General features: G+C 47.4%; 1 protein-coding gene across 5 annotated transcripts in view; it reads right to left on the bottom strand.

Moving 5' to 3' along the window:
• Nucleotides 1–1,914: 1,914 nt before the first annotated feature.
• TOX2 (TOX high mobility group box family member 2) overlaps nt 1,915–25,960 on the bottom strand; it is a 157,992-nt gene continuing 133,946 nt past the window's right edge. For all 5 annotated transcript variants that reach the window (XM_030009980.2, XM_030009985.2, XM_030009986.2 and 2 more), the window contains 5 exons: nt 23,233–23,460; nt 12,853–12,933; nt 10,481–10,888; nt 8,213–8,343; nt 1,915–3,036 (listed from right to left, as the gene is read on the bottom strand). In XM_030009980.2, the coding sequence (XP_029865840.1) occupies nt 3,000–3,036; nt 8,213–8,343; nt 10,481–10,888; nt 12,853–12,933; nt 23,233–23,460 (885 nt within the window). In that variant the 3' untranslated portion in view covers nt 1,915–2,999. The remainder of the gene's footprint in view (nt 3,037–8,212; nt 8,344–10,480; nt 10,889–12,852; nt 12,934–23,232; nt 23,461–25,960) is intronic.

The raw sequence follows: 25,960 nt of genomic DNA, 5'->3' as shown, positions 1-25,960 counted from the left end.
ATGGCTCAAGATTACAGAGATAAAAGGGGAGCTTCATGGCCTTATGCTGGCCACCAGCAAGGAAGAGTCCCACTTTTATAGCTTTATCAAAGAAGAGCTCTCCTCATTTGCCCATCTCCACAGCTATTGTGCTGTGTTGGTGAGATTTTGCTGTGCTTATACCAGAACAAAATACAGTCACCATGGTCAATGGGACAAGGAACAGGCACTTTTTCTGTTTATTCTTGCAGAGAGCAGGAATCTTGGGGTTAAAAGTGTAACTGCTCTAATGAAAGTTGATTCACAGAGTTACATCTTGATTTCACATCTCTCTCTCATGCCGAGAAAGCAAATGGTCTCAGCAGAGAGGACTGCCACTCAATCACCTTGCAATAATGCTGTGATGGCCTCACAAGTGGAGGAGAACATAGATTTTTTATGTCAGGCTGATTGCAGGAGGAGCTTGTGACCTGCCTTGATTTCTGCAAGCCTCTGTGGGGTCCTGCAGCTCCAAGGACTTGCCGTCCCTTGCCACGGTGCCATTTCTTCACCTCTCCTGGCATCCAGGGTGGTCTGCTGGGGACTGCTTGGTCCAAACCCACCATGCCCCAAAGCCCCCCTCCATCTCAGAAGGTTTTCCTCATTGCCCCATCCAGAGCAGGCAGTTTCTGGGTGGGATTTTGGGGTGGGTCTTGTTTGATGCATCAGCATCAGGGCATGTGGGATGATGCTACAGCACGTGTCAACCAGAAGACACAGCAGGACAACTCCCACCACATGGTCCTTGCCCTGTCCAGTGGCCTGTGCCCCGGCAAGAGCTGGGGCTTGGTATTCTAATGGGGATTTATTGCAATAGGCACAGGGCACAGCAGCAAGTTTTTGTATGTAAAACAATTAGGCAATGAAAATGACCATTTACCTCATCAAAAAAACCCTTAACTCTGAAGGGTAAGCTCTTCCCTGGTTTATTAAAATGGTCTGAAAGCTTAAAAATGTTATTTCAAGTTGTTGGAGAACACAAATGTTAAGGCCACTTTCATCATAGACAGGTAGCAGTGGGGAAAAATAGGATCTTAACTGTGGCATTTGGACCTGAACAAGACCTGATGCCCCCGATTGCATGAGAAACACAGCCATGCCCCAGCTTCACGTTTCATTTAAATGCACACTGGAAGAAATTGGGCCTTATCTAAATGACAGTAACTCGTGTGCTAGTGACACAATGTGGTGGGACTCCTACGGCCAAGCTGTGTCTACAAATGGGCTTAAAATGGCACATTAATTAACAGGTTTCCTCCAGGCAGGTGGCCCAGGGTGTGAAATTTCACATCGTGTTATTCTTTTATGCCATTTGAATTTTCCGTCCTTGCTATGGAAGGATGGAAGTGTCAATTCCATCCTTATGCCTTTTGAATTTTCCACCCTTTTCGTGTCCTTCTCACCCATGCTTCCTAAGAAAAGTTGGAAATGGGGCTCTTGTGGGCATCTGCCCAAGGCCAGCAGGCAGCTTGGTGTCCCCCATGTCTGTGAGGACACTTTCTGTCTGCTCAAGGGTTGGCAGAAGGGAGGAGGGTCGACAGGGCTGGGGCATGGGATAGCTTTGTAAGCAAATGCACAGAGCAACAAGTTATTGCTTGCAAAAGTAAAGTACCCTCTGCTGAGTGTAAAGTTGGCATTTTCCAAGAAAATGAAAGAAAAATGCTTGCCTGTCTGCCATTGCTCGGTGATAGCTTCCATTTCTGGGGTGGTCGCAGATATATTTAAGTAAGTAGTATTGGTCCAGAGCAAGGGGGGAGAAAGAGAAAGCAAGTGAGAATGTGGTGGGAGAGGAGCGAGGGATGGGAAAGCTGAGAAGGACAAGGACAAGGCAGAGACCTCGCTGGCCAGGACCTTTCCAGGGTGTGCCCCCCGAATAAGGAGAGACCAGTTCCATTCTACTTTTCATATGTTTTATTATAAAGAAAGGTAAGATAAGCATTGTGAACTGAATGTGCCAGGTGCTGCAAAAGCAGCACCGTCAAACAAAATAAAAAATAAAAAAAACCAAAAATGCACCTTATGAGAAACTGTAATTATGGTCTCTAATTTTTCATAAATAGACAAAAATCATTGTCAGCAATTTTTAAATAGATGGACATATGGCAGAAAAAATATAATAATGCCATACAACATGGATATAAATTGTCCATTTCTTGCTGTACAAATAATAGAAACAAGTTTGGCAGGCTTTTTTTTGTTGTTTTTTTATACACATCTCCCTTCTATGTATAACTAAAAAATGTGCTACAATTAATATAAAATGCTTTTACTATAAAGTAAACTACTAATTTTTTTCACAAAAAAATCTTAAAGATGTCTTTAGCACAGCTCTAAAACACTTAGTAAACTACTTACAACTATCCAACAAATTATATTTTCATGATCTTTTTCACATTTCTCCTCTCGTATTTTGCCTTCTGCTCTCTCCCCCCACCTACCTAGCAATAGTTTTTATTTATTTTTGTATTTTTTTCGCCAGACATCCAAGGCCTTTGCATGTACAATATTCACACAAACTTCACATTTTCTTGCACAAAGTTTAGTGCTGTTAGCAAGTCAAAAGAGTGCATCCTCCTACTGAGCTGGCCTAATGCTGTAGGACACCAGACCTGGGCCTATGCTGCGTCTAAAAGCAGTTCACTAGGAAAGTAGTCTGTAGCTAAGCTGATGGCAAGCAGAAAAATGGTGTCCTTAGTTTATTTTTTTGTTGGTTTTGTGTTTATTTATTTTATTTTTTTAATTTTTTAATTTTTTTTGTTCTTCATGATTTATGAGGTTTTGGGCTTCCACAGAAAGTAGACTTTAGAGTTCAAAAATAATAAAAGAAAACTGCTCTTAGAGCCTGGAAACAAAGCCAGCGACGAGGTGCAGTGGTAGCTCTCTCGTCCGTACGACTTGCTCGGTGCCTCTCCGGGTAGTCTGTAAGATAGACCCTCTCAAGTGTCCTTCGTCTGAGCCTCCTCGAAAAGAGATGTTGAGTTTTAGGTGAGGTAGAGTGCCTTGTCCCTTGGCAGCATGCTGTAAGAGAAACGAGAGGCAGCAGGTGAGACAGGCAAGGAAACAGCCGGGAAGTCACCTGGGGGAGCTGAAATTAGCATTGGCACACACGGTCGCACATCCGTTTTCAGCCATGCCATGGTTTTTATGGCACTCCATAATGCAAAACGTAAAGTGGTCTGCACTGAGGGACAGGTGTGCTGAGATGAACCACACAGAAGGCACTTGAGAGTAAGAGCCTGGTGCAATTTTAGAATTTCAACAGTAAGGGCTAAAACATAAATTCCTTCCTGTGGCTTAATTTTTGCTCTTGCTGGCGCTGCAGGGGAGGGCCAACTCTGGATTTCCCTGCAGAGCACACCAGCGCGATGCTGGTACCAGCTCCACCATGGTGCCGTGGAGTGCTGCGCCTGGAATCAGCTCCTTGGCCACTGGCCCCCTTCTTCATCACACACTGTACTTAGGCTAAGCCATGGAGATTTAGAAAATGTACACTTGCTTTTGGATAAAATGTATAACTCTGACACTACATAAGGAGTAGTGGGTCTCAAAAATATGATTGAGGGGCTTATGCCTGAAGATGTTTGTGTGTGTCCAGGAGGATTTATATATATTTCATGGCTGAAGAGCATGGGAGCAGGAGACACCATCTGCTTGATGCCACTCTCCTCCTCTCCCAAAATAAGGACAACTAGAAAAATTAATAATCAGGAAGTGGGGGGAAAACAATCTTTGAGACAGCAGGATTAGCCAGTCTTTCCCGTGGGTCTGATGAAGACAGCAGGAGGTACAAGGAACCCAAGGAAGACTGCAGTGCTGCCTTACTTGCAGGAGGCTATGGAGGAGGGCTGGTGGGACAGCAGCCAGGCTGTGTGCTCTGCACATCCCTGGCCCACCAGATCTTGAACTGATCACATTAGTGAAGCAATGACTTTGATTTCAAGAGATCCAGGTGGGTCCTGGAGAGGGAAGCCAGCTTACACCACTGAGACACCCGGCGTGCTGACAGCTCAACAGCAAGGTGTATAGATAGGTATCACCGCTCCCTTCCCTGACTGTAGTACCTGGTGCTTCAACCCTCCGTGTGGGCTGGCTGGCACTTTTAACTTGCCATCAGCAGTGTCCTACGAGGGAGCCCAGATGCTCTTTTTTTCAGGACATAGTAGAGAGAGGAGTGGCTGACGTCCCTCTCCCCTGGCTGATGTCCTATGTGGGTTTTGCTCTGAAATCCAGGCATTTTAATGGGTTTTATCATCTACACAGACCTGGTGGAAACATCATTAGCTCCATAAAGATATCTTGGCCTTAAAAGGTGGTCAAGAACATTACAAAGCTTTGGGAGATTCCCGTGTGTGCATGCATATGAGTGGAATAATAGCAGACAGCAAGGTAATGCTGTTGTTGATAGAACTGTCTTCTGATAGAGTGCAGAAGAGTCCACACTTTGTTAATCTCCACATTTTATAATCTGCATTTAAAATGCAGAGTCTTCCCTACTGCACTCAGCAAAGATTTAATGCCACTGAACAGCAGTGAGATATTCCAGTACTAAAACTTCATTAATTTTACAAAATATGCTACAGAACATTTCTCAGTTCATTACAAAGTATTACCATAAATAATTGAATCCAAACTAAGTGCATTTGTGATGGTTTTATCCTTGCCTTTTTACAGTGTTTGCTCATTTAGGTTCTGATTTGGAAAATTCCCCCATTTGGAGAGGATCACTTCATCATCAACAGGAATTAGCGAGGTTTTAAGTGTCCGGATGAAGTGGCTGTACAGGGTTTTGTGTGTCTGGACAAGGCATAACTGAGAGCATCCCATCTTTTATCCCAAAGGAGAGTGGGAAGAGGGGAGAAAAGTTACTAAATGATGGTACCAAAAAGAACCTAATCTGTGCCTTGCAAATGAGAGGAAGGACATAGAAAAATGAAGCCAGTTCAGTGTTGTCGCCAAAATACCTAAACGCTAGGAGACAAATGCAAATGAAACCCTGAAGACAGCTTTGGTATGGAAAGAGTTGTCATCAGAAGACAGGGCAGAAAAAACAAGTGAGGTGCCTTGAGGAATTAAGAAAGATTTGCAAGTGATTGTAAACCAAGCTGCACCCTTGATACAGGTGAGCTAGTTCCCTTGGAGCAAGTAATTGCAAAACACAGGTATTTGGTGGGTGCCTGGGAAAGAGCAAGTGTGAGAATAAGGCTCAGGTGAGGGAGGCAGTGGACTATATAAGTAGTTTGTGATATGATGGCAAAAAGCAGTAAAATTGTATGGTGCAGTTGCTTGTGGGAAGTGATAGTCATATACTAAGCAGGAACTGAGAAATGCTACCAGTGTCTTTGCTAGCAATCTAGGACAGCTTGGGCTTAAGCCCAGAAAGAGCTAGGAAAATTGGATGGAAGTCAGTAAGCACAAAACCATTAAGAATGGGGAGAGCATGAGCTAAGAAACATTAAAAACTCCCTCTCTAACATGGCTGATTTATGAATTAAGGAGTGTCTGCTCACAGGATCCTAGAATTTGAGGGCCATAAGGGAAGAAGTGTCATTTAATGGCATTTTAACTAGCACTGATAGGCTGGGAAAAAAAAAACAAACCCTACAGTAGTTCCCTTATTAGATGGAGAAAGACAGAGAGAAAGACAACCTCGTTAGTTTTTCAGAAGTTGTCTGGATGACAAACACAAAAGAAAATGCAGGATTGGGAGCTTTTTACCCCAGCTAACCCAGTGCCAACACATCTTGGAAGCTAAAGAAATATCAAGGTCAGACATGAAATAAAAATCCTAACCTGGAGAGCAAGACAGGACTGCCTGTGTGCTGGGCAGGTTGGTACAATCCTCTCTTTTAGGAATCTGGGACTCTACAGCTGAGCCACATCAAAACGGGAAATAATCCTTTTTCTTTCCAGCCGGTTGCTGATTTTGCTCCTCAGAGTGCTGCTTTAATTGCAATTAAGCTGAATGCAGTTTTGAGGTTGAAATGGGCAATTACATGATCCAGAGAATTCCCGATTATACCTAAAACTGCACTGATGAATCAAACCCAACAAGATCTGCCTTCCCTTTATCACTGCTTTGCCTAAGTCCTGCTGATTGCTGGGGCCGTTCAGGCACACAGCTCACCCTGCACCCTCACGCCCAGCTCATGGCAAGGCACCATGGAGGAGCCCAAGGGTAACTTTGAATGTCGCTTGCAAATTAGAGCAAAGTACATTGGAGAAAGAAGTACAGACAGGAAGATGATGAGAACCAGATCATCTCTTTTCTCAACATGAGCCTCAACCTTGAGACACATTGGGGCTGCAGTCCTACAAATGTGTGTGGACACTAGAAGCAATGCAGAGCATGCACTTAGGCAGCAAATACCAGGGGCTTGCAGGAGCAGGAGGTGATGGCACTGCTGACGCACCAGGATTTACAATAAAATGTGAACAAGCCAGCTTTGGGAGCTGGGCTGCCAGCAGCTCGTGTGTCTCTAGTCACGGGAGATGAACTTCTTCCTTAACAGAGACTATGACATTTTTCAGTGCACTAAGCACTCTCTCCAGTACTGATCTATATCCATCTGAGTTCATTGCTATAATCTACTCTAATAATTATCTGCAAGTCTCTGCATAATCTGTCTGGTTTTAGAATGATTTTTTTTTTCCAGGAAGCTGCGATAAACCCATGAAATTCGATATTCTGCTGTGACAAAGGAATGAAATGCATGAGCTTTGATCATGAATTGCATGGGCCCTCTGCTTACAACACAGCACTGCAACCAGATGTCACAGAGCTTGTTTTAGCAACACAAAACTCAATCTTGACTACTACGGGAGCATTTCACCCATTTCTAGAGTGCCCTGAGTTTTCTGCATGGGGCCCTGGCAGTGGGATTTGCAGAGGGAATCAAGTGTTTTCCCAGCTGATCCCCTAAGTAGCAATGCTTATTGCTAGGGGGGCTAATTTCTGTGGGAGCTGCCTCTGCTCAGCACCTCTGGAATTTGGGATCCATGTGCCATAACCCTCCAAGCATCTTTAGCATTTTGGCCACAGCATCTAAAGTGACTTTTATCAAGTCCCAAACAGGTTGCTTCTTTCGGGTTGTCTGCACGGACTTCAGGAAGGACCACACAAAGATCGCTGGCAGAGTCCAGACCAGTCCACGTAGCTGAGCCCCCTCAGGCAGGCAGACAGCCGCAATATTCTAATGGTTCAGCAAGTTATTTATTTCTCTGAAAGAAATAAATGTCTGTACGGTCTGTGCCCAGCCCAGCAATTGTAAGTGCACTGCTGGCACAGACGGGAGCTGTGCTCTGAAAAGGCTGGGAGCTTGCTATTATCTCCAGTGAAAGCATTATGTTCCAGTACTCCAAGCAAATCAAACAATACTCCAATACTCAGAAGCTACCAAGCCTCCTTCCCTACCTGCTTTCCCAGCACACCACGTGTCTGCTTTACAGAGCACAATAGCAGTCTCCAAACTATTATCGCTGAGCCAAGAGCAGTGGATTAGGCAGAGGTTGGAAATGGTTTTCACACTCTCCCTGTTCCCCAGCTTTGAGATTATCCTGATGTTTTTATTTATTGGGGAATTCAAGCAGCACTGAAGGGACCTTCACGTTGGGATGTTCACGCCAGAGCTTGTAGAGCATAAGGGGGAAGATCTGTGCAGATGTCTGTGGCCTTTTCCTGCAAGGTGCAGGGAACTGGAGCATCATGTGGCTCTTGGGAGGATGAGGATTTGTACACTATCGTGGTGAAACCCCGGGACTGATAAGAGACCCACGGTTAGAGACAACTATGGGAGGTTGTGGCCTCAGCAATAAGAGCAATCCCTTTAGGAACAGAAGGACATTGCTTATGGACATGGACACCTTCAAACCTCCAGGGACTCTGCTTGGGAGTCTGGGCTTCTCTGGCCTGCTCTAGAAGGAAATGTGTCCAACTCCTCCATTGCTAATGGGACAGAAACACAAAAAAAGGAAACCTCTTCATGCCCGGTGAAGAATTTATCTGTGATTTTTTAAGCTACCCGCTTCCATAGCATTACTTCAGTGAGCCTACAGAGAAGAGGAAACCTTGAACTTCATTGACCGTAATTAGCCTACCAGCTTGCTGTACATTTTAGGGTAGATTCTCAGCTGTTGTACACCGTCACAGTTCAGATAATAGCAAGTGCATCAACAATGGGCTATTTTGTCTACTGGCCTGCAGTGGTTAATCCCACACTCTCTGCTGGGGTAGTCGTTGTCCCACTCAGTGCTTCCTGGAGGGTTTGATGCACCAGGAGAACGGGGTCCAACACTGTTTTGAAACTCAGATGAAATATGTGAGAAGTCCTGCAGGGTGGAAAGGAAAGGAAGGATTACAGGAGTATACACAGCAGGAGAAACCTCAGATCTAATAATATTGCATAAACACATTTAAATGCATTGCCCCAAAAACGCCGCAGTGCAGAGCGCAGGGGGAGCCCCAGGGACAGCAGCGGGTCCAAGCCCAGGACCTGAAGCTACCGCGGTGGGACCTCGCAGAATGCGAGTTGTTGCAAGCAGGTGTCAATGCAGCAACATCTGTTTTACATCCCTCTTTCCCCGTCTTGTTTTTCAGGACCTCCCTCCTCAGGGGGTGGTGAATGGCTGTGGAAGACATGCAGCCATGAAAGCCTTTGCATCAGCAGTCTGGCAATCAAAACCATTTTTCCACTTCAGGTGCAGCCCCTTCTGCAGTAATGCGTTAGCCCGTCATAATGTACAGTAACAAGGTAAGCAACATCCACACAAGCAATGCTCTCTCCATCAGCTGTCACCGCTAGCAATTTAACAAGGATGCTGCGGGACTGTTTTATCTGAAAGCTGATTAGCTTTCCTGATTTTTGGGGGTTGGCTTAATTAGGTAACATTAGGCAATGTATATAAACAACAGTCATGGTAGTTACCTGATCAACAACATGATTTTCTCCAAAATATCCAGATTAGGGCAGTGTGGGGTATATTTTTTTTTACTTTTTATTTTTTGTTCACAAATTTATCTGGAATGAAGCTTCACAAAATGCTGGCCTTACCAACAACTACCCCATTTAAAGTGATTATGAGGATCCCCTTTTATGCTCATTTCTGGATGGAGGCTATCACCAAATTACAGAAGCCACTTTTGCTTATGTAGATCTAAAGCCCCATCACCTTGCTGGAGAAGTTACTTGGAACACCCTGAGCAGTTTGGAAATTAAAATCTGATTAAGGATCTAACCTTCCCACATGTGCTGTCTTTTTATTATGGTCAGGTATAACTGCGCTTCCACATCCCTGCTCTCCTTTGGTTTTCTTTCACTGCAATATCTGTTCCTAAATTAACAATTTCTGTTTCCTCAAAGTTAGCCCCAAACTGAATAGGTCACATTATGGGAAAGAAAGCTTTGTTCATTGCTAAAGTACTGTATGAATTTTGTGATAGATAGCTAGTAAACATGTGAAACACAAATTATTCAGCCAGCTGGGTGAATATTGCAGTTAAAAGTATCATCAAGTAAATGGTAGCAGCTGTGAATTCAGAGCATATGTCCTCCACTGTGAATAGTTCGTCCAGTTCATATTCCAGATGGAGAAACTCTGGAAACCACTCGTCTCCTCCTTCATACACTGGCAAGTTCTCTACAAGGTATAGGAAATAGTTTTTGCTATAGCCAATTTTTCCTCCACATACATTTTCTCAATAGCAGGTTTAAAGAGGAGAGACTTTGACCCTGCAGGCAGGCTCCCCAGGCATGGGCTGCTGGGCTGAGCTGGGCATGGCTAAGCATGGTTTGCTTTCAGCAGGTTTTACACTTTCATAGCACTGGTCTATAGGATTTGCTTTGCTGCTATGCTGTTAGTATAAGCATACGTGCAAGCACACATTGCATGCTCTCGGCTCTCTGCCACAAAAGTGATTTCCTCCTATTGCCAGGCAGTTTTTTTTGAAAAATATTGATTTTAAATTTTGTTTGTGACATTCCTTCTATCCTTTTTCTCCTCCTCCTTGCAACCCCCCTGGATCCCTGCTATTATCCCATGCCTTTCCAGACCCTCATTCTCTCGGCAATATCACGAGAGGGGTTTCTCACTGACTATCCAACCCATTGTTTCAGATGACCACCAGCAACCCCCCCCCCCGAGACAAGGCTGGGGGACCATGTGCACAAGGAGCTTTTACCAGGGGCATCCCCAGTTCCTGCAGCTTCCTCCACTGAAAGAGCCTTCATTGCTCCACTTGCACAAATCTGCCCCATTTGTGGGGGTGCTCGTGCTCCCAGCTCAACAGTTTTGAAAACGTCACCCCCAAACTATGAGATCTGCAAGCTGATGGAGCCAGGAGAAGACTCCCTTGGGGACAACATCGACACTCAACATGCCCAAACCATCCAGAAACCAACAGACCCAACGGGAAGAGGGGAAACGGTGCTGTTCATGCTGCAAAACCTCTCTCCCTCCGAGAACCTACCTGCTGCCCAGGAGGCGAGGCGTTCATGGGGGGCTGTACCTGTAGTGCCATGGGGGGGGACAGGAGGGGCTGCTGGGGGACCTGCTGCATGCTGAGGGGCTGGCTGAGGAGGGAGCTCTGTGGGTGGTGCAAGGAGAGCTGCTGGTGGAGGGGGGGGCTGATCTGGAAGGAGGGCGGCGGGGAGGCACTGATGCTGGGCAGCATGGGTTTGGAGGTGAGGGTCCGGGAGAGGCCGGGGTGGGGGTGGCCACGGTAATTCTGCAGGTCCGATGGGGACAGGAACGAGCCCAGGCCAGGGTAGGGCGAGGAAGCCTGCGGCGGCATCGGGTACATGGGCTGCTTGGGGGGGATCATTTTGGAAGGTGGATTGCTCTGGGCACTTTTCGTCTCCCCCTGGTCGGCAGAGCTCTGTGGGAAAACAGAATGGAGGGTGATGAGGAAGGAAGGGAGGCAACATCATTATGTATCCCAAGACATCTGTCCATCCAACCAAGCTACCCGGACTCCCCATGGCTCCTGCTCTATTCCTACCAGCCAGCACATCCACTTCCAGCCCTGGGGCTCGCTGGGTGACCGCAGGCTGGGTGCAGTATCCACATCTGGGAAACTAAAGTCCAGTAACTCAACTGTGCCTTCGGCAGAGCCTGGAGCACCGGAGGGCCATTAACTGGCGCGGCGGCAAACTGCCCGCCTGCAGCTCACTCCTTAGGTCCACGTAGGTGGGTGACGAAATCACTTTTCCTTCCAATAGAGAATGAATGGGACTGTAAAAACTCTGCTTTCCTAATCTTGTGCATTCCTGCAGCCCTGGTGGGGTTTATAATGCACAGGACAATGGTGGCCTCATTTCTGCAGGAAAAAGAGAAGAACAACGGGACATTTTCTGGCTCGGACAATGAGGTTTTTGTCCTGCGATGGGCTCTGTAATGATACTCCAGATCCTTTCTCACCCAGCAGCCAGGATCACACTGTGCTGTTTTACTCAAAACAAAGTTGTTCTTCTGCAAAGAATTGGTCATTGGAGAAACTGGAAAAAAATGAAACCATGGAGCGCGGTGACTCCATGCCCTCCATGCTACTGGCCCCACACTGCTGCTAGTCACATTCAAGGCAAGATCCTCAGAGGTTTCCAGAGGGACCAAGAAGAGCTTTTAAACCCCCAAACAGTCCTTTCCATTTGCTTTTTCTGTCCTTGCTGCTGTTCTGTTTACCAGTTAAGACAGCTAATGGTGCTCATGTCTGTACAGGGGCTTTGAGCCTTTCTGGTCCACCACTACAATCACATGGATCCTGCAGGTGATGGCTGATTTGGGACATCACATTATTTCCCATGGCAGCTGAATGCAATGGTTAAGTAATGAGGGTGTGGTATAGTACTGAGGAGAAGCTTTGAAGGGAAAAACCAACCTGATATACATACTCACTGCCCAAGGGCAGCACATCCCCCTGAGTCAGCAAGCCTACGAGCTCTGCAGGAGCCACCCCAAATTCACAGGCAGCGAATGCCCGTGTCCCCTCTCTGAAGGCATGGAGGAGGACAAGGTGCAAGGTCCCCTGGGATGGGCATCCATGTCTGGAGGATTGGGATGGGCAGGCACTTGGCCCATGATCGCTGCCTCAGGTGCAGCCTCACAGCACCGGGAGTTCCTGCATGAACCTGAAATCCCCTGGAAGTTCACTATTAGGCACCAAAATGGGCTCTCTGGGTTTTGCCTGACAGGAGGGCGTTAAGCACACATGTGCTCACATGCCCATCAACCCGCAGTTATGGATCTTACTCCCTAAAAGCCCTGCTCTCAGCTAAACATGCATGGGAGGAACAGGATCCAGGGTCCTGAGCAGACGGAACAGCCCAAGTGCCTGGACCAGGGTGCAGGCAGGATGCTGGCACTGGCTGCTGGCCAGTGCTGGCCGGTGAGCCCAGGGCTGGGGTGTCACCTTCCCCAGGGCCAGTCCCTGGTGTCACCCACGGTGAGCCTTGTCCTCCTGCCCTTGCCAGCGCTCCCTCGTTTGCTGCACTCACACCCGGAGAGCCGGGTGAGGAACAGCCACTAGCAGAGGGGACAGGCAGCAGGGACCCCTTCGTCCCTGAGCAGGGACACCCCTCCCCTGCTGTGACACCTGCTGATGAAGGCAACCCAAAGCAAGGTCTCGTTTCAGGGTGCTAAAGGCAGAAGGTAGCCTGGCGCCTACCCTAACCACACTGCAGAGCATTTCTTTTAGCTCCTCGGGAAGGTGGCTAACACTGCTATCAGTTCCAATAGCACGATTAGACTGTATTTCTTATAAACTTGCTCCTCCTGGGAATGTCCCATGAGTTGCAACTAATTCAGCATTGCCATGACCAGCGACTGTGCAAGCGCAGGCTGTACCTTGGAGACGAGGCTGGCCCGGTAAGCTGCCAGGGCTTTCAGGTACTCCTTCTTCGCGGCTTCTGTTTTCCTCTTGTATGCCTGAAAGGACCAAGCAATGGATAATAATTAATAAAGTAGAATAGGGTGCTGCTGGGCTCAGCTGCACCCTGCCTGCTCAATGGGACCCCAACCTCTGCTGAGGCCATACCTGCATGCATGTGTGCACGAAAAACTCATTTCTGCTGGAGAGGAGTTTACCCCAAATCAAGCAAATAAAGCTCCTGGATTGGACCACGCTGGGATTTTTGGAGGCACTGCAGGCCAGAGCAGTCTGCGTGTCTAGGCAGATATTTATGCATGCTGCTGTAAGAGACATAGCCTGATTTCATAGGGTGAACCCAATGAAATCACTTCCCAACAGAACCAGGGGAGAGTGCGATCCAGGCTCTTAGAAGAGCATGACAAGAGCCAAAATGACAGCACTAGCTTAAAAAATGGTAAGACATTCAGAAATCCTAAACTCCTCATTCATTTTCTTGGCTTTCCTGTTATTAAGCCTTTAGAGCTCAAAACTCCAGCTCTTTCCTGCAGTCCTGACAGCTGGGAAGTGCTTTCTCATCATATAAAAGCTGAGATTTTTGTCTAATCTTACGACTTGGGGAGCTGGGGCTTTCAGGGAAACAGCAAGTATCAGGAGAGTTTGCTACCCTAAGAAAAAAAATAATAAAGCTTTGTAAGAGTGAATTATTGTTTATTCTTCCATCCCTCCCCTGTAATGAGACATGCTTCATGATCATGTCACAGTGCTGGTACCCTTTCTGCCCAGACTTCGGCCCTCCACATATGTAAAAATAATGGCATAATCCAGCCTGTTTCAAGCAGTGTGAGTCCCTACGGGGTTAAACAGATTAAACTGAGGAAGCGAGAAGAATATTTTAAAACAGAATAAAAATTTCAGCAAAAAGGCAGAAACTCACAAGAAAAATACCCATCAGCCCTCTCCTCTGCTGGAAACTCAAAGCCCTCCTCAAGCGGCACAGCGAAAGTTGATTTCAATTAGAACAGATTTGCATATGTTTAATTCTGCTTTAAAAACAATGACAGCTTTCAATAATCAAGACGCCAAAGCCTAATGGGGATGTTTAGCTCCTTTCCCCTGCAAATTTCCACAGCCATGGCAGCACCCCAGACTCCCTCCTAACACTGACCTCCGAAGGGAAAATAACCTTCCAGCAGTTAAACTATCCAGTTACTTGAATTTCAGTTTAAAATCAGTACAGATAAATTCTATTAAAAATGGATTGAAAACCTTATTTTCATTGCTAAATCAGAGAGACTCCCATAATGAAACGTTTTGACTTGACACGCTGGAGGTCTCAGATGGTAATTTTCTGAAATGGAGCGTTTTCCTACATTTGTCTTTGGCTTTATGGTATTCAGGAAGTATTATATTTGCTCCATTCAGAACAAAATTACATTTCAAAATGTCAGCCTGAAGAAGAGTTTTCCTGTGAAAAGCAACTATTTCTTCAAACTGTATCAGCTCCCCTAATAAAAGCTATTACCTTTCCTACAATCCTCACCTCACTTATGTCCGTAGCCCACTGCAGTGGCACCAGTGCTACTGCCACGGCATTTACTGTAAAACAGAAATGCGGGGTGTCCACCAGCTCTGCTGCTAACAGATGCTCTTAAATGCAGTACCTGATGCCTGCACAGCAAAGAAATATGAATTCCTGTGTCTCAGGCCACTGTAACAGGGGCCATAGCTGGGTGCTGATGTATTAAAAACATTTTTTTTTTTTTCTTCTGTAACAGCAAAATACCAAGAGCGTTTTTGCTTTTTTTAAATCTGGGACAGTGGGAAATCAAAGTATTCACAGCTATGCGGAGACAAATTCAATTATTAGGAAGACTTGTCTGGAGAAAAACCTGCAATTTATGGATAGTGGCAATTTATGGCAGATAAATGAGACTTCCTTAACCTAAATGCAAATAAATGAATAACCAATAAATTCTGTGCCTGTCTTCATCCCCGTCACTTGTTTTTTCTGCTACACCCTTTTTTTTTTTCACTCTTCATCTGTCCTTGTCTTTTTTAGACAGCGAGCAGGCACTGTGCCTCACTCGTATTTGGAAAGTGCTGCCAGGCGGTGTCTGAGGCAGCAGGACTGGGAAGGGGCAGCTGAGTAGTGTGTCCTCCCGAAGGGAGAGGGAGATATTGCTCCGAGGAGGAGCCTCCGTGCTGCTTGGGCCAGCCCTTGCTCCAGCCCTGGCCATGAGCAGGGTTACAAAGAAGAGTAAGAGGGCAAGCGCAGGCAGTGTTTCCTCTGATGGTCCTCTGATGCTCTCTCCAGCTCTGGAATGTTCCTGGTGGATTTTCTGGTTTGTGACCGTAGACTCACAGAGTGGTTTGGTTTGGAAAGGACCTTCAAAGACCACCCAGTCCAACCCTCCTGCCATGGGCAGGGACACCTTCCACTAGACCAGGTTGCTCCAAGCCCCATCCAACCTGGCCTTGAACACTTCCAGGGATGGGGCATCCACAACCTCTCGGGGCAACCTCTTCCAGTGTCTCACCACCCTCATTATAAAAACCCATCCCTAAGGGTATCCAGCCGGGACTTCTGCAGTCCTGCCCTGCATGCGGGGGGCTTTCTGCACCCACACAGTGCTCCGTCGAGGACACTGAGCAGCAAAACCACAGCCTGCCACTGGGGAAACGCCGTGCTGATGTGGGAAGAGCAGATCTGAACAAAACTTCTCATGAATCCTCTGTGTAAAGGCAGCTCTAGTGCAGTATTTATAACCTTTAAAATTTTAATTTAAACATTGACAAAACCATGTTACTTTCTAATTAAATCCCATTTTCTCCCAGGGATTTTAATTTCAAAGTAATTTATCAGATTTAAGGGTTCTCAAAACATTTTGCATGTTTTTCTTTCTAACCTGCCATGCCCGCTGATTTATTTTCCTTATTCGTTAGCAGGAGGATTCATTAGTCATTAAGTGAGTGGGTGGGTTGGGGGGGGGGAGCAAAATGGTTAGTGATTATGAAAACAAAAAATCAGAGCTGTAAGAAGCATATGTTGGGATCATAATCCTGACACCTCTGTGTCTCAGCAAAGCAGCTAGTAATTGTACCGTAATGAAATGTTCTTGTTTGATAACCAGTTAATTAGAGAAGACAATTATTCCAAACCCTGCTGACGCCCACGAACGGCTCTGTGTGGCGCAGGCACTGAATGACAGCCGGAGCTGTTATCGGTAACCTCTGCATCCCGTCCCGCCTGCTTTAGCAGAAACGCTGCTTCCCAGGCCTGGGGAATGACGAAAAGAACTCAAACTCTCCCCAAAAAATCAAGGGGTCCACTGATCCCAAGTGAAAAGGTCTCTGCTGTAATCATGGATGGAGTTTGGGGCATTTTGCTTCAAAAAAGAGATAGACCATCAGGACAGAAGAGATGAAAAGTGCAGCAAAGGTCTCCAGGAGGAGAGCTGAAGGACTCCATTTATTTAGCTAGAAAAGAAGACCAAGAGGAGCCATGGCCTCCAAATGCGATGCAGCAAAGGAGGCACTGAACGATCCTTTGCATCTACTGCAGATAGGAAAAGAGGCAATAGGCTTAAATTGTAACAAGGGAAATGTTGGCTAAGCAAGAGGAAAACGTTCCTAACAGTAAGGATAATTAAGCATGGGAAGAGATTGCCTGGGGAGATGTGTAATCTCCACCACTGAGGGTTTAAGAACAGATTAGGCACACATCCATCAAGAATGGCTTAAGTAGAGATGATCCTGACTTCAGGCAGCAGTATGGTCTGGTTGACCTCTTAAGTCTCTCCTTGCTCTCCTTTCTATGATTCCATGGCTGAGTTTTTTTTTTCCCCCAGATGTATAAATTTGGATTTTATTCTGCTTGTAAATCTGGAGGGGTTTTCTTGTAACTATTATACACTTTCCTGCAAGATATCTCTTGGGATCATCATAACTTATGGCTTATTCATAAAATGACTCGAAAGTACTTCCTCCCTGCATGGCGATGTCTGCCACATCACCCCTCTCTTTGCATACAGCCTCCACACAGCCATCGGAAATGCATATAGCAAACATGGCCACATCATCCTTATTCCTTCCCAGCTCTTCCTCACCTCCTTGCACCTTCCTCTGTATCCCTCCTGCTGCCTTCTTGAGGAAGACTTATTCTGTCCCTCTCCCCATTAAAACCAACTAACCCAAGCTATGTTTACTGTGTAAATCTCAGCACATCTCCTTCGGACTAATACCTATAGTCTGGCTTGCTAAGTCCTGACATCAACAAGCTTGGACATGGGAGGCACCCATCAATGATGCCCATCACGAGGTTGCTGGTTAAATGGTGCTCCAATTCCCACAGGCTCTCCCACCTATGGCATGGGAGCAGTTGAGCATCTGACATCCCTAAGTACTCCTACATAAAAGGCCCTGGCTATGGGAATTATTTGCATGGTTTCAGGAGAGCTCCTCCTTTACCCTCATGAAGATACAGTGTTGTGAAGCAGTCCTTTGGAGAATTAATGGATAAACTCATAATCAAGTAGCAATTACCATTGATTAAAGCATCCTGAAAGATTCCTGCTTTCCTCTGCCTTGACTTCTTGGTGCCACCTGGGGGTAAGTCATCTATCACTCCATGTGAGGGCACAGGTGTGCTCCCAGGACAACCCGCAGAGGACTCCAAATGAAACAGAGGAGGAGGGTGACAAATCCAACCCCTAACCTCCAATGAAAAGCACACAACATTCATCTTCCACACTTCTGATCTTGCTCTCCAAGAAGAGAAGTCACACTCTTGGAGCTGTTTCTAAGAGAAGTTCTGACCCTTCACATCTTCCCTGTCATTATCCTGGTCTCCACCAGACCTCTCTTGAAACCTTGTTTGGGCTCGGTGCTTTCACCCTTCTCTGGTACATTGCTTTCCTTGACACTCAGAAGATGCTGAGACCTCCTTCCAGGCCAGGGCAACCTTGCAGCCCCTCATTGCCAGGGCTTTGGGGCAGCAGCAGGAAACTGCAACCAGTGGTGGCTCCACCACTGACAGCTCTGTATGATGCTGGAAGTGCGCGGTTTGATGGCCACACTGCCAGACAGCACCTGCTCCATGTGGTTCCCATGGGATCTCTCCCCTGTGATGGCTCTGCCATAATACAGCTTTACAGCTGGCCCGAGATGCCTCTGTCCCACTGCAGATATATACAGTGTCCTGTCACCAGGTGATGTATCAGGTTCAATGAGCAGATGGATCTGATTAGATGGGTGATCTATTATTTTCTGCTGAGCGAGTAATTTTTCTGCTGGGTAATTTATCCCTGGAGTGTGAATGCTGTGTAATTCTCCAGGCTGTGCATTTGTATGAGAAAATCACATATGCATTTGGCCATGGAGTCACTTAGCATTACAGAACTGGTCCTGGTGAAGCAGGGCTATCGCAAGCTAGAACTCATCTCTGGTACCTTTGTGTCCCCAGTGAGTCCCCAGACTCATAAACTCAACTGGAAATGCTGATTTTGTGTGACTTTGCTTCTGCTCACTTAGCATGGGAAGCCCTGGTTTAGCCTGAGGTTCACTCAGCAGATTGCTCAGGAACTTCTTGATGCCTCAGCTCGGAGTTTCCAGGGTCTAGGGAAACACTGACTCAATGCTTTGAATTTGTTGCTGGACTTCCAAATGAAAAGAAGCAGGTTCCAGAGACATCTGCAACTGCCAGCTTGGCAGTGTTCCCCGTGCTCCATCATCACCAGCCTCCAAACCAACATCCTTTTCCCCCAAAACACAGTGGGCAATGGGAAGGTGGCAGAGAAGAGCAAATCCCACCAGTGCCTTCTCAATATGCTCTGGAGAGTTTCCAGGCTTATCCCCCAAATGAAATCCCCCTGACAGAGGACAGCCACCCAGGGCTGGGTGTCACCTGCTCTTGAGCTGAGATGGCCCACAGCAGGGCCGGTGGTCCCATGGAAGGAGGGGAGGGGGCTGCAGCCCTGCTGGGTGGCACAAGCTGGGACCAGGCTGTGGGCACTACGACCGTGCCAGGAAAAAATCCTTCCTAGTGAATTAGCAGAGTTTGCTCCAATCTAGTGCTCAAATTCTTCTAATTTCTGTCAAATCAGGCAGCCCTTTTAAACCTCACTGGATAACACTGCAAACGCTGGTCTATATCTGCTAATGAAAAAAAATAACACCAAGCCACGGGATTCTGTGAGCCTCAAGCAGGGGCCTGGAGCTGCAGGCAGATTACTACGACAGGTACCCCATTTGATGATAATGGCTGAATTAGCATTTCACTCTCCACCAAAGTCTAAGCTATCTCTACAGGAACAGCTGCTAAACTATTTGCAAAGTTCAAAGAGTACGTATTAATATTTTTTTTTCCCCCGAGTCACATTCTTCAGATTCCCATGTAAGCTTCTTAGAAAGGGCCACGCCAGCTGTTGAAGAATGAAGATTACAACATCCTGCTAATGCAGCGCTGGAGATATTTAAAGGTATCGTTATTTATTACTGTTACGCATGCATGGCCATACTGGAAGGGGTTAAAATGGGGAAGAAAACGGCGCTTTGCCGAACAGGTGTCCTTGAGCAGTACCCAAGGACACGGAGATTGCTAATCCTGTATTCCACAGCATGATCAAATCACCAGGCAACAGATATAAATAAAAAAAGGCAGGAAATAAGGAAATTTAGATACAAGTGTGTCAGAGGGAAAATGAAGATTCATTGTGAAGAGGCTGAGAAGAGAAGAAGAAGGAACAAAATGACAAAGGCACAAATGATAAACCAGTAAGAACAAAAGAAGGGGGGGGGGAAGCCTCTCTGTGAAATACATGTCTGTGACAGCAGCAGCCAAATCAAAGATGCTCCTAGATTATATGGTTTCTTGCATAATATGCATTCTGGTTCCTGCTTGGTGTTTGTCTTTCAGCTAGCGCACAGGGAAAAAACCATATCTGAAATGGGACGTGAGCAACCTTTATTTTGCTTGTTTCATCAGGAGGAGAAAGCAAATTTGCTTTGTGGGAGCAGCAGCACCTGCTCAATGGCAAATAAATAGCTACAGCTTTGATATTACGGTGCATATAATCATTAGCAGCACAAATGGCAGAGGATTAACCCTCTGTGTGCCAGCCTGAGCTACCTGGCAAAGAGGTGGCGTCTCATTTCTGCCTGCAGAAATGCTCCACGTAGCGTCTGCGGGCCGAGAGCAGCTGGACCGGGGCTGAGGCTCTGCCTGCCTGCGGGGTGGCACAGGACCACCCTTCCTAGCCTGAGGCACTGGCTGTGTTGCACCCGCAGCATGGCAACAAGCCACCAGCACCGGGCTTTCTTCATCCCTTTGGCACTGGCACGGTGGCTACACCATGCTCCGCATAACCCCTCTGTGCATGATGGAGCTGGGAGGGATGGAGAGATAATCCTGCAGGCACAGCGGGGCACGTGCCAGGGGCTGCTGACACGTGGTGGGGGATCACGAGTCCAAAATGCCCTGGCTGAGGTTGGGCTTATTGTCCAGCTTGCTTTGAACCCCCTCCCTGGTTCCTCTCTGCCTGTTCTGCCTGCTTTTCTCCCACAAGGCAGGAACCAAAACACACCTAGGGCTGGGGAAACACTGTGGCCACTGGAAGATACAAAATATGGTTTGTAAACTTCATCTGAAGCAGAAACCACAGTGGTGCGAAAGACTGCTTGATAACTGCATGGTGGGGCTGGGGTCTGCACATCAGCCCTCTGGAGATGTGATGCCCCAGCCCCACCTTGAACATCTCAGGAGCTGCAAGAGATCCACGTCTGGGACCACAGCCCAGCCCCAGTCAGATTCTATGGCCTCAAATCCATCCTCTTTTCTTACGTCAGGAAGAGGGGAAGCTTTCTTTAAGTAAAACCTTGGTCATAACTGAGCAAGAACGTCCAGATTTGGCTCTTGCTTGCCTACTTTGCCATTGCTGTGTTGGCTTTTCCCTGGGTTGTCTTCTGCGCTGCTTTCTGCAGTGAGGATATGAAGATACTCAAAACCACTGTTGTCAGCAGAGCTAGGAGCAGTGCACCAGGTGAAATACTTCCCTTTTCCACCTTTCCACCCCTCCCCAGAGCACGATGCTCCTGCCTGGCGATGAGCAGAACCGTGGCCCGGTGCAGCCACGTGGCATCCTGGACTCCCAGGTCCCAGCAGGATTTTGGCCAGCGTCCAAAATCCTGAGACGTGCCAAGAGAGTGCTTGGCATGGGCTGCCTGCCTTCATCGTAAACGCGTGCATCATGTCCTGCAGTCCTCGGGAGAAAGGATCTGCGGGACAGCCCAGGCACTTGTTTTCACATATTAAAGACATTTTGTTAATATCTTTAATGTAAATTTTTTTCTTTTCCTTTTTTTCTTTCCATTGCATTGCCTTATGAATCTAAACAAACTTGACTGGAGATGCTGGCAGAGGAAAGCAAACAGGGACTAAATAAATTCGCATCCAGCCAAACACTTCAAGAGTGAACGTGCCACATCGCACAAACCAGCAATACGGTCCCAGAGCCAAAGATAAATAGCGTCCCTCCAGCTGGAGTCCTGGGCAGGGAGGTAGCTGTCGTGGGAGAAAAGTATACAGCTGGAGACAAAGCCAGGAAGTTAATATTTAAGCATTCAGACAAGGAACAAATGACTTAATTAAATCAATTACAGAGGGAGAAATGGAGCCACTTAGAAAGCGTGTGTAAAGAGACGGCAAGGCTGCTACTATCTCATAAAAGAGAAGGAGGGAGAGTTAGCAGGGAAGATAAACGGACTGGTTTAATCCCTGCTGTTAATTAAGAGCTGAGCATTTGCACTGCGCTGAGTCAGGGTCGCACCAGCACTTCCATTATATAAACCACATTTACAGCTGAGCTCAGTGCCCAATCTACAGAGATATTTGTAACCAGATGGAGTAAGGGAAAGGCAGACTGAGATGTTGGGAGGGATGAAAGCAGGAGAAAGAGGTGACATAAAAGCTTTTCCACACTCCTGAACCTCCCATGCCTTGCACCAATAGCCCAAATCCAGCCTCTGCTCTGCAACTTCCGAGGCAGCAGGGCTGGGGTCAACCTGCTGCACAAGGAGGGGATCTTCCTCCCTTCTTCAGCACGAGAAATTCCTGCATGATCCCCCAGTGATCCGCCCAAAGAGGAGAAAACGGAGGATCATGAAAACATCAAAGTCACACTTTGCACAGTATGGAGACTCCAGATGGATCAGCAAAAGTGCTTTCATCCCAGAAGATGCCTTGCTCTTATTCCTGACTTGGTGCGGGGTGGAAGGCAAGGCTATATCCTAGCATGACTTCCATTTAAATGACTTTTTTCTTCCCTGCTGCTCCCTCCCCAAATGTAGCTGCTTCAAATGCTGGCTGTGGACACCCAGTGAGAGATGGAGCCAGCCTGACGCTGGCAGCCAGGCTCTAGGAGAAGGGCTCACCGCTCACAGGGGATTGTCGGTTAGTGCATGTTTGGGTTCAGAGACACATCACACACAGTGTCAGATCTCGCTCTGCCTGATAAAAAGACATACTTGCTACGGAAAGCGTTCCCTGGGGTTTTCTCAATAGGCAACAAGCAATTACATGCTTTTGTAACTGACTCAGCATCCACAAAACAGTTAAAGCAGGACCTAGAAGTCTCTGTATGAAGCAGACTGAAAGTGGTTGACAGCTTTGGGGCAGGAAGGTTTCCTCTGCAAGGCCGCTTCAGACATCTCTTTCCTGAGCTTTTAAAGCCTTAATGTTAGACTTGAGGCCAGCGATGTAGAGAGTTAATAGTTTTTAGCTGGTTTGCCATCACTCCTTGTAAGTAAATAAGCAAATACAAACCCATCTCCCATATAAGTCTGTAAAACCCCCATGTCAGAGAAAGGCCACTGATGTTTTTGCCAAGTATGATCTTATCAAGAATAATTAGTTGTCATAAAAATTAGCTCTTCCCCATGTAACAACCGAGAGTTTTCTAAAAAAGGGGCAGAGCTAAAGCAAACTTAGCGCATCCTTCTGCAGCCCCATCCCTGCTCTGCCTGCGACACGGGTCAGACCCTCCCTCCTTGGGGCATGCAGGTGACAAAGACCTGCATGCAGGGCACCCCAAGGAGGAGTCCAAGGGCCAGGACACATCACCGCCGCACCGACTTGGAGCTGGGAGCATGGCATGCAAGCCACTCAAGCATGGCCTCGAGTGGCAGTGGGCACTTCAGCACCGCTCCTGAAAATAGCCTCCATTTCTGTGCATACACTTCAGCCTGTTTAAGCCCCTGGCCACGCTCCTAACGTGCTTGGGGAGACTCTGATGCTCTGTACCACGGAAAAACACTTTCAACAGTTGAAAGAAAAAAAAAAAAAGAAGAGATCAGTAACTCACTTGTTTTTGTTCTTCTCCCAAACTGTCCCACATTGATGCAACAATTTTCGATACATCTCCGAAAGTAGCATTGGGGTTTTGCCCTTTGATGGCTGCTTGCGTGTCTCTGAAAAAGAGGGCGTAGGCTGACACCGGCTTTTGGGGCTCATTAGGATCCTTCTTTTTCTTCTTCTTTTGGCTTTTGGGCTTTTTGCCCAGGTCTGTTGATGGTCTTTTCTCTCCAGTAACCTGCAAAATCAAGAGATGAACCTTAGCAGTTGGCTGGGAGTAGTCTGATATGAGTCCCTGCTACAGCTTGTTAGCAAAAGGCACGAGAGAGGGCATGGGCAGAGGAGGGCTCCCAGTGCGGTGAGGAGTGCAGCAGCCCTGGGGGTCTCTTTGGCCCCCAGGTGCTTCTAGGATCATTACACAAACTGCTGGTGGGTGCCTGAGCCCAGCTTGGGTGCCTCCTCACAGCCCAGTTCACAGCTTGGGTTTGTCCCTTGCTGCTCCAGTGGTCCCTGCTCCAAAGCTGGTGCTTTCCAGTCACTCATCCTCAGACAACCCCCTTCCCCCTCCTCCTCCTTGGCATCACAAGCTCACTCACTCCTTGGTCCTTTTGGGACCTCTCCAAATGCCTTACTTCCCAGCCAGATCCCTTTAGCAGTCCATGAATTTTTTCCAAACTCAGCTTCCACATGGCTTCTGATTTCCAGCTCAAAAATGGCCCTTTGCAAGCTGCTTCTGACTTTCCTCGTTCATGTGTGTGCCGGTGGCTCAGCCTCCGCACTCCCACCGACCGAGCAGCATCAGCATCACATTAGCCATCGCGCAGGGGCTGTCCAAAATTTGTTTCTTCCTCCTAACAGCTATGTACCCCTATCCAGAAATTAAACTATTTTAATCTTATGTATTAAAGGCTTTGCATGCACCGCTCACTCTTTACAGCTGGTGGTCTGGGTGCAGCAGGATGACTAGGTCTGGCTGTATCGGTGCCCTGTGGGTGGTTGAACCAAGGGGAGCAGGACACAGGCAACAGTAGTTGGACTTTGTGGCCGCTCAGCAGGAGACACTGCCACCAGGCTGGGAAGTAAAACAGCAAGGCTGGAAACAGCGATGCTTCCAGTGAAGGTAGCACAGAAAGAAGATCCTATGGCTGAGCCTCCACCAGGATGCCCTGGGCAGCGTGTTGAATATATGGGACCGCAGAATCCTCTGTGTGACTGGGTGCAAAGGAAAAGACCCCTGGAAAGCACTTGGACATACATCAAAGCTCTCAACGCATTAACTGTGGTCAGTGAAAGCTCGCACTACAGGGAAGCACCATTATCCTTATGTTATAGTGGAGGAAAAACTAAATACACCAGAGGTTAAACATGGCAGACAATAAAACCGTTTGCTGCCAGTTGGCTGCTGCAGTCTGGATCTCTCATTCCTCAAGGACAAATGGGTGCCAGCACCTCTGCCTGCAGACCCACGGTGCTCAAGCACCAAGTGCTAGGCCACTACCTGACTTTGGCAGTCCCGGCTCTACTGGGCTAATTTTACTACTTAGAAAGTTGCCCAGTGTGTCACTTAGAGGTTTAAGAAAAATGTTAAAAAATCAATTGACACAGGTCTAAACACCAAGCCATGAAAACTGTGCCTCCCAGTGAGCTCTGGGAGCAGAAAAGGCCTTTTCTCCTGATGGATTTGCTGATTCGATTGCATGCTTGGAAGTGCTGGGATTTAAGAGGCTTCACTTCAGCTGGCACAGGCCAGGCACAGGGAGGAAAGGGCAGCAGCACTCCTGTTCTCCGCTCAGCAGCTCTTGACTGGTCATTAAGTTCAGTATCAGCGCAGTGACATTTGTCAAACAGACAGTGACCATTAGTGAATGAGCAGAGGGACCACAAAAATTGCATTTAATTTAAAATTGCCCAATTGGGCTTGAATGGGAGGCCTGGAGGTGAAAGGCCAGCTTATTAGGAGAAAAAAAATGCATGACAGGGCTTCAGCCCATTAGCAAGTGAAATGGTATTTTAACTAACTGTAATCCTGTTTGATTCACTTAAGTGCTGTGGGGGGGGACCTGCTCGCCTCACAGACGTTGACCAAGTGAAGGAGCCAGGAACAGGCGCAATTCAACCACAGCTATGATGACAGTTTCACAGCTGGACCTGCTTAGATAGCACCAAAAAGCAAATGGTATTTATGGAAAACAGATGCTGCCCGCAAGGCTGCCTGGAGCTATCAGTTCCCAGGAGGGAGCAGAGCAGATCAGGACTTTGCCTGGTTTTCCTGGGGTTCACCAGGTGTGACGCAGCACAGGATGAGACAACAGCCCAGCCCTGGGCTGCAGAAGATGCTGGAACAACCAAAGCCATGGCTAAAGGCAAACCCCTGAGAGCCAGTGCCTTGCTGCTCCAGAGCAACTGCATCCCCCAAGGGGTGAGCCATGGTCAAAGCGACAGTGAAGGCTTGTGCAGCAGGATGAAGTGTATGGCCACCAGCCCCTGCATGGACCTGCTCTGGAGAGGCAGCAGAAGGCATGTTTAACGCCAGATGTGGACTGGGGCAATTCACTGGTGACAGATGTGATCCCATAAACTGGTGGCTTGGTGCCTTCTTAGATGCTGAACCTGTGAAGAGCAGGAACCTCATGGACACCATGGTTTTAATAACTATGGAGAGAGATTGCTAATCCAACTGGAATCTGGGCTGTAACTACCTCTCCCTCCCGTGCATGTGTACACCCCCCTGAAACAAT

Source organism: Aquila chrysaetos, chromosome 3, assembly GCF_900496995.4.
Source record: "Aquila chrysaetos chrysaetos chromosome 3, bAquChr1.4, whole genome shotgun sequence".
NCBI lineage: Eukaryota > Metazoa > Chordata > Aves > Accipitriformes > Accipitridae > Aquila > Aquila chrysaetos.
This window is presented reverse-complemented; position numbering and strand designations above follow the sequence as displayed.